Consider the following 8,284-nt stretch of genomic DNA (forward strand, 5'->3'; position numbering starts at 1 on the left):
CTCTGGATTATTAACACTGGCCCATTAGTAGTCAGATTCACATCCAACACCAACCTCCACTCATCCCCTCCACCACAACTTCGGAAAAAAGAGAAAAATCAACCTCTGCCAGAAGAAGATGAAGCAAGGACTTCTACTATGGAGGAGTCCTTGCCAACACTCTCTCTCCCTTCCCTCCTTCACCTTCCCAAACCTCGTCACCAAACGCCCCCTACTATCTATTTCCGCCAGTACCGCGCAGCTCCCGGCCAAGGAGAGAAGGCTGCTCAGGAACGAGAGGAGGGAGAGTAAAACCACCACCAACTGGAGAGAACAAGTGGAGGAAAGGCTCATGAAGAAGCCCAAGAAGAGGTACGCCTCTTGGACCGAGGAGCTCAACCTCGATAACCTTGCTCAACTGGGTCCCCAATGGTGGGTGATTCGGGTCGCCCGGATCAGGGCCGAGGAGACGGCCGAACTCCTCGCTCGTTCACTGGCTAGGAACTTTCCCGACATTGATTTCAAGGTAATTTGTCGCTGAGCGCTCTGAATTACGATTGTCAATTTCTGGATTTCTATAATATGCATTTCTTTACATTTATTACTTCCTACGGGACCGAGTGTGTTTATATCCATGATCTAATTAGACTTTCTAAGAATTACTTTTGAATGAATGTTCCTCAATGGCGTAAACTGCCAATAAATAGTTTGAACTTCATGTGGAAAGAAACGGAATTTGTCTATAATTCACATAGTCTCCATTGTTATGATGCTGTATAAAGTGATCGATATGATTCGCAAGGAGTTTGGTAAAATTTCGAATGTGTCGCGAAATTGAGAAATATTCTGATGAGAACTTGCTCTTATTGTTTTATGGTATGATCAATGGCATCCATATACACTAGCACAAAACCATAATAAACTCAACACGATGAAAGATTGACGAATTCTTTTTGCCTAACTTCTTGCTAACATCACGACAGGGTGCAGACCAAGTATCTTATACTTCAACTTTCTGCAGTTTGCAGTGTTACATGCTTATTGACACTTTATTTTGTTTGATGCTATTTTTTGTGGGGCACTAAGATAGCAAACAATGGATGCTGCGGAAATTAAGATTTTATAGTTTTTACAACCCTGCTGAGTTTGTTTACAGGTCTATGCTCCGGCAGTCCATGTGAAGAGAAAATTGAAGAACGGTTCCCTTTCAGTTAAACCAAAGGCCCTATTTCCTGGGTGTGTTTTTGTAAGATGTGTATTGAACAAAGAGCTACATGACTTCATACTGGAATTTGATGGAGTTGGAGGTTTTGTTGGTTCCAAAGTTGGAAATACGTGAGTATTGTTTTTTTTTTTTTTTTTGGTACTTGAAATATTTGTTGCTTCAAAATTCATATTGCCTAATCTAGAAAGTAGAATGGATGGGAAACACTCATGTGAAAGAAAATGCAGACATCGTTGCAAAAAGGCCCAATGAAAAGAAGTCTGAAAGGACTAAGAAAGATTTTTTATATTATTCCATTTAATTATCTGAATTAAGCCCTGTGTAGGTCTCATTTGGATCGCCAGCCCTCATTCATGGTGTACTTGCATGACATATATGTGTATATTTTGAATCCGTATTATGACTCAGACTTGACTTAACCTGAAAAGAAAGAATCCAAGGGACTTTGATACTTCTGATAGAGTTTCTTGTCAATTTATGATCTGGTATATAGGCTTATTCTCTAGCCAAAGGGGAGGAACATGTAAATTTTTGGGTTAAGTTTTCTGGTGTAGCGGTCTTTGTGGGTCCTTAGATAGCCACCATCTCATGTCTGTTGACTGCAAATCTCGGAACCATGTTTTATAGGTGTTCTCTTAGCATATTACCTTCATTATCTACTTTGATCTGTGTAATTAGAAGCTGTTCTTTGAATGCAGGAAAAGACAGATCAACAAACCAAGGCCAGTCTTTTCTGTTGACATGGAAGTGATCTTTAGACAGGCAAAAGAGGAACAAGAAAAAGCTGACCGAGCTTTTGAGGAAAGCCAGCAAGAAGGAAGCCTCAACTCAGGGATGCTCAGTCTTGACTCTCATTTAGATCCCAACGACAACACAAAATCTGTTATGGATTACAAGCCCAAAAGGAGATCCAGAAAAGCTTCTAATCCTGTCGCAAACAGTTCATCTACAGCAAAGGATTATAAGCTCCTTGTCCCAGGTTCAACCGTTCGAGTTGTATCTGGGACGTTTGCAGAATTTGTTGGCAGCCTTAAAAAGTTGAATCGCAAAGCTGGAAAGGTGTGGCATTCTTTCTCACAGATAGTTGACATAAAGAGGTTTATGTCAGATAATGTGTGCCTGCATGCTGTATAAAAGATCCTTAATGATCCAATTGATGCTTTACATGATACAAAAAAGTCCTTGTAACAATAATAGTTTCTCATTTCCTACTAATCTACATCAGAATTGAGGAATGATGTTTCTAGAAAATCTTCTTCATGCAGGCAACTGTGGGATTCATGCTATTTGGGAAGGAAAGCGTAGTAGATCTCGATCTTAATGACATTGTTGCAGAGGCTAACTGATGTAAATAATGTCACTCCTTTTGATCATCAATTTAGGGTGGGTTTCTTGATCTTGTGATATATACCTCTTTTTGCGGATATTTCTTTCTTTTTCTGTCTGGAGAATATTGTGCCCCCAGTATCATATGCGTGTTCCAATATGAGGCATGCAGTATAAGCTATCATTGTTTATATATTGGGTTTAAAAATTTCAACATATTGAGTTGCTTCTAGATTCTTGCTTCTCAAGAAGTTTACATAGCATGCCTCATCAGGTCAGTAATACAAATCATGAAAGTTGCTGTTTGAGGTCTTAACACTTTTTGCAGAGGGTGGGCTTAATTAGGTTTGGATTTTGAGTTGAGATGAGATGAAATGAAATGAAAGTTAAATAAAATATTGTTAGAATATTAATTTTGTTTTGAAACTTGAAAAAGTTAAATTGTTTATTATATTTTGTTTGAAAGTTTGGGAAAGTTGTAATGATTAGATGAGATGAGAGGCTTCTTGTATCCAAACAAGGCCTAGTTTAGCTGGAGTTATGTTCAAAAATGGGATGACCATCGATATAACTTGTGTCATATACATTTCTAAGTGCATATGCTGTCAAGTCATCTACCAGGGAATGCAGAGGTCGGTATGTTGCCTCACTATTTTGGCTCTATGCTCTAGCCAGACATTGAGCAAGGATGCAGATCCCAGGCCTGCTAGGATACCAAGTAATAGATCCTAGACGGTGCAGCTGAGGAAATCATCAAGAATCATTTGGGCAAGGCGCAAAATGTTTCATTACTCTAGTATGGAATGAAAAAAGACCTCAATACTGTTCAGAGGTCTCAGAATCAAGTATCCTAGCAGTGGGAGATCTAGAATCTGATGTAACTCTGAAAATAATAGGTCCTTTTATCTTTTCTCACTTGCCCATTGTTGCGGCATTTGAAGCTTGTTCCTTCAGATGGACAAGTAATTTTTGTTCTAGTTGTTTTTTTATATAAGCTTGTAATAAGTTTTTCCTGCATGCAGTGGCTCTCAATTCAAGAAGACATTGAGTTATATTCTCTCTCTAATTCTGCATGTTCATCCATGAAATGTTGGTTATATTCCCTACAGATACGTTGGTAGCATGCGCACTCAGTTTCCTTGCTTGTTGACAGCATTTTAGCTTTTGCAGCCTGCAGAGAGAATTTTTGTTTACTTTTTAAGCTGAACAATTGAAGTCCTTAGGCCCACCTCAAGCTGTTTAGGCACAGTGGATTCATTCCACTCTTTTTTGTTCCTGCTTCGATGTTTTAAATCGGCAAAACTGCTCAGGGCCCCATGGGATGAATGGTCCTAACATGCGTCACTTGTGCAAATCATCAGGCCACACCAAGCAATAAGTTTGCCAGCACATTTTTTAAAATTTCTTTGAAGTAGACAGAACAATTCTTTTTGTCACTGGCACTGCAACGCAACCGACACCTCCCTCACCCTTATCTCATGTAAAGATAATTGAGCCCAATAGAGGAAAAAAAAAAAGGTTGCCAGAATCAATATTTTGGAGATCAAAATCATAACGGTCCACGAAGTTGTGACAATGTTGTTGTCAATCTCCAAGGGATGCTTCATGCCCTGTTTGGAACTTAAATTAAACTGAGATCAATTTAGTTCAGTCTAATTTTAAGTTGAGTCTAACATTCAAACATCAAACTTTCAAATTATTAAACTCATTTCAACTCAAAAATTTCTTTACACGTAGGACTCACAATCTTTTTCAACTTCTCATAAATATATCTAAATTCATCTTAGATGGACTCTATAAAATTTATTTCATCATCTCAACTAATTATTATTCATAAAAAATTCAATTTATCTTAACTCAAACTTAACATTCAAACGGGACCATGTTATGGATATTGGATAACATCAACTAGTGTGGTGGTTGTGTCGGATTGGAAACTGCATATTCTGGATAAGGTCCACCTCACTCCTGCCTCAATATTTCGCATTGAGAGGAGATGGATAATCTTACTTTCCATGGATGACATTTTTTATACTTGACTCTAAAGGCTAATGACGATGTTGTACTTCCTTAACTATAAAGGCTAAAGTTCAAAACAAAAGTTAAAGAGTGTTGTTAAAGACTTGGATTTGGAGTTGGTGATGACACAGCTTCAAAAGCTTAGTGGTCCATTCTTCAAATTTAATGCCTAAACTCAAGCAACTGTCACGAGTCTTGTCTTGTGGTTCTTATCTTATTTTCTAGGCAAGGGAGACCTAACAGTGGATTAACATTAATTTACAATTCAGATAGATAGAGATAGACATAGTCTGTAAATCTCACGGCCTTAATTATTCTCTGTAAACAATAAAAATTACAATATATGATATAATAATAAATTTACATATCTTATTGGAAAATGTTAAATCTAAGAAAAATTTATAAAAAATTTACTTTTTCATGTGTCAGTTATTAATATGTTAAAAATTATGAAATTTAAAATTTAAAAAAAATCTAATAAAATAAATCTTATAAATATAAATATAAATATAAATAAAACTCAACTTTCCAAATTAAAAAATCCAAGATCCTCGCTGCATTGAGTTAAGGCCAAAGTGCCAAATGTCAATGAAAATGAGCTTCTTACTTCATTATTCGTACGTGCGATTTTACTTCACTAAATGAGACGGACAGGGTTGTCATACCAAGACCACAGAAAGCACGCGCATATTAGTTTTTGGCTTAAAAATGTTTGCTAAAGTAGGCACTGCCTGGTGGGTGCGCAAGTTAGAAAACAAATGGTCCCAAGGCATAGCTTTTCCATTGACAGAATTTGAAAAGGACAAGAACGAAAGAGTGTGATAAAATCATAAAACTGGAAACTCGCTGCCTGTGTTTTACAGCTGTCCTTTGTTTAGTCATTCTCATCACGAGGATTGCGAGCTAAAAAAGGAGACATTTATTCATGAGTAAAGCTACAGCCATCGAATTCGGGATCTAAGTTTAGGTTTTCACAAGTATATTTCATTTTTTTTATTTTTTTATATATATATTTTTAACATCTTTAAATATATCTTTTTAAAAAAATTATAATATAATTAAAAAATACTTCTTTAATTAATAAGTAAAAAAAATACCTTAGTTCACACTTTCGAAACCCAACTTTGATAGGTTTAGCATTTCTATTTATTCATAGTATTTCTCGAATAAATCTTATAAAAATAGAATTTAAGGAGTTTTTTTTTTTCTGAGTTTTATAAGTTTTTCAACAACCTTTAATTCGAGTTTACACAGCTTTTTCGACAATTTACAGAGGAAATAAATGGTTAATTGGTTATGGTAGAGAAATGTGAATACACAATTTACAAAGACTCCACTAGTGAATTTAACAAAGCACGAGTGTAGAACTGCAAAATATCCTTCTTCATATTCGCCAGTCAGCTACCACTCGGAGAAAGTGAGTCAGATTTTGCAGAACCCAGTAACTGTATTTAATTTTCACAACCTCCAAGCCTACCACGCCCATTATTCTCTACTTTCCTCCTCTGCTTTTCCGCTCTCGAACCCTAGAAAAATTCACCTCGGATGCAAATGGGTCCACCCCACAAACCATAGAAACCCACCAGTTCGCGCACAACCAGGATTCAGCAAAAACCCACTTCACCCATGGCCACATTATCCATTTCCGGGCACCTCGCTGCCTTAAGTTTCTTGATTTCGTTCTTCGAATCATTGGCTATAGACCCAGATTCTTCTTTCTCATTCACACGGTTCGAGAATGATTCAAGAATCGAATCCAAAATCGCTCTGTATGGGGATGCAAAGGTTGTTGATGGCGGCTTTCAACTCACCGGTCCAGCGAGTTCGAGTGCTGGACGAGTTATGTACAAGAGCCCCATTAAACTTGTGGAAGGTAACCCCAGAAATCTAGTTTCTTTTTCGACATACTTCTCGTTCTCGATGTCTACGGGCAATGGCGATTATTTAGATTTCCTTATGGTTCCAAGTGGTTTCAACATAAGTGAGCTTGGCAATACTTCGTCTGGGCTTTCTCTAGGATCTGGGAAGACTAAAATTAAGGTTGTTGCTGTCAAGTTTTATACATTAAGGGATGATGCTAATGGTTTGGTTAAGAATCATGTGGGAATTGGTGTGGGTAGTTTTGTATCAGCGATATTTAGCAATGCGTCAGCTTATAATTTTAGTCGTAGTAGTGGAAAAACCCATGCTTGGATAGATTACGAAGCGGGTTCAAAGCGAATAGAGGTTAGGTTGAGTGAAGATGGTCATTTGAGGCCCTCTGGTCCGATGCTCTCGTACCGAATGGATTTGTCAAAAGTGTGCAAGGATGAGCAAGTGTTTGTAGGCTTTAGCTCGTCGAGCAGGAATTCTTCCAGTACATATTTTCTGCACTCATGGTCTTTCAAGCTTAGGCATGTTCCGAATTGGATGCATTCCGAGCCATTGGATCCCAAGGCATTTGCTAAAAGCACAAAAACTTTGGCAGCTCGAAAGAGTTGCGACTGTCTCTCAAGATTGCTGGCTATGATGATTTTAGGTGCTGCCTGCGGAGCATTGGCGGCATTCACTGTGTTGTATTTGTGGACAATTTTTGGCAATAGGCGTCCGGTGGTGCCAGAGGAGGAGGTTTCCATGCAGCCCATGGATTGCGACTACAAGAAAGTCGGAGTAGTTGTAGTGAAAGCCATCAAAGATGGCAAGTAGGTGTTTGAGGTTCTGTTGGATGCCGTGCTGTAAATCAGTATCTTGCTCTTGTAGCCTCACGTTTTGTAACATTCTTGTGATTTGGTTATCAATTGTCAAAATATGGTTTTGGTAGCATATTCTCCAATCTGGGTGAACACCAGAATCATTCTAGAAAACCATCCTCCGTTTCATGGCTCAAATGTCCTTTAGCTGGTTTTTCAAATCCTTTTTACTTTTTGTGATACCCCATATGATAAGAATAAGTGTAGGTGGTGTATAGGATCTTACATTACTTGAGAAGAAAAAGTTCTTACTCTTTATAAAGTTCTAATGGGGCTATAATTATATTATTGATTAGTCTTTTTGGAGTATAGGTTATGTGATTTGGACCTTCCATTGGGATGTTACACTTCTAATGCCTTCTCACAGTTATTTAGGCCCAAATTGCTATGCCAACTATACAAAAGAATATTGACAACAAAGTTTGTTCAGGTTGTTAAAATCTATTTGTGATATAAGAGGACAAGAGTAGGTGGTGTATGGGATCTCATATTACTCAGAAATGAAAAGTTTTTACTCTTTATAAAGTTTTAATGAGACTCTAATTATATCATTGACTAGTCCTTTTGAAATATAGGTCATGTGGTTTGGACCTTCCATCGGGACGTTCCCCTTTTAATGCCTTCTCATGGTTATTTAGGCGCTGTTTGTGAAGCAATAGATTTGCTTCCAAGCCTTTGAGTCGTTGTCAATAATGCTGATGTTGAGATTTTAACAATTTGAACAAACTTTGTTGTCAATATTCTTTTGTATAGTTGGCATAGCAATTTGGGGGAGAATTAAGTGGCTACCAAGAGCTACCCTGCTTGAAGCAAAAAACCTTGCATGCATATAAATAAAGAATTGAATCCTTTTTACTTTTTGTGATATAAGAGGATAAGAGTAAGTGGTGTATGGGATCTCACATTGCTTGGAAATGAAAAGTTCTTACTCTTTATAAAGTTTCAATGGGACTCTAATTATATCATTGACTAGTCCTTTTTGTTGGGAAAATCAACACAACGGAAG

The 8,284-nt window shown here is 37.5% G+C and overlaps 2 protein-coding genes across 3 annotated transcripts; both read left to right on the forward strand.

Moving 5' to 3' along the window:
• LOC121267329 lies at window positions 1–3,582 on the forward strand. Of its 2 annotated transcripts, none has more exons than XM_041171187.1 (5): window positions 1–505; window positions 1,136–1,314; window positions 1,903–2,263; window positions 2,470–2,587; window positions 3,152–3,582. In XM_041171187.1, the coding sequence occupies exons 1-4, from the start codon at window positions 119–121 to the stop codon at window positions 2,548–2,550; spliced, it is 1,008 nt and encodes a 335-aa protein (XP_041027121.1). In that variant the 5' UTR covers window positions 1–118; the 3' UTR covers window positions 2,551–2,587; window positions 3,152–3,582. The 2 variants fall into 2 exon arrangements, with proteins under 2 accessions (XP_041027121.1, XP_041027122.1); XM_041171188.1 differs by having other exon boundaries at window positions 24–505; window positions 3,206–3,582.
• A 2,210-nt stretch (window positions 3,583–5,792) lies between these two features.
• LOC121267331 (L-type lectin-domain containing receptor kinase VIII.1-like) lies at window positions 5,793–7,348 on the forward strand. Its single transcript, XM_041171190.1, has one exon. The coding sequence runs from the start codon at window positions 6,176–6,178 to the stop codon at window positions 7,232–7,234; it is 1,059 nt and encodes a 352-aa protein (XP_041027124.1). The 5' UTR covers window positions 5,793–6,175; the 3' UTR covers window positions 7,235–7,348.
• Window positions 7,349–8,284: the final 936 nt, after the last annotated feature.

This window comes from Juglans microcarpa x Juglans regia, chromosome 5S (genome assembly GCF_004785595.1).
Source record: "Juglans microcarpa x Juglans regia isolate MS1-56 chromosome 5S, Jm3101_v1.0, whole genome shotgun sequence".
NCBI lineage: Eukaryota > Viridiplantae > Streptophyta > Magnoliopsida > Fagales > Juglandaceae > Juglans > Juglans microcarpa x Juglans regia.

What these genes read in the sequence shown, in the direction of transcription:
- LOC121267329 (XM_041171187.1), top strand. Translation starts at nt 119, where the DNA reads ATGAAGCAAGGACTTCTACTATGGAGGAGTCCTTGCCAACACTCTCTC. An exon ending in GGTTCCAAAGTTGGAAATAC is followed by an intron (nt 1,315 to 1,902) that starts GTGAGTATTGTT and finishes CTTTGAATGCAG; the next exon opens with GAAAAGACAGATCAACAAAC. An exon ending in TGAATCGCAAAGCTGGAAAG is followed by an intron (nt 2,264 to 2,469) that starts GTGTGGCATTCT and finishes TTCTTCATGCAG; the next exon opens with GCAACTGTGGGATTCATGCT.
- LOC121267331 (XM_041171190.1), top strand. Translation starts at nt 6,176, where the DNA reads ATGGCCACATTATCCATTTCCGGGCACCTCGCTGCCTTAAGTTTCTTG.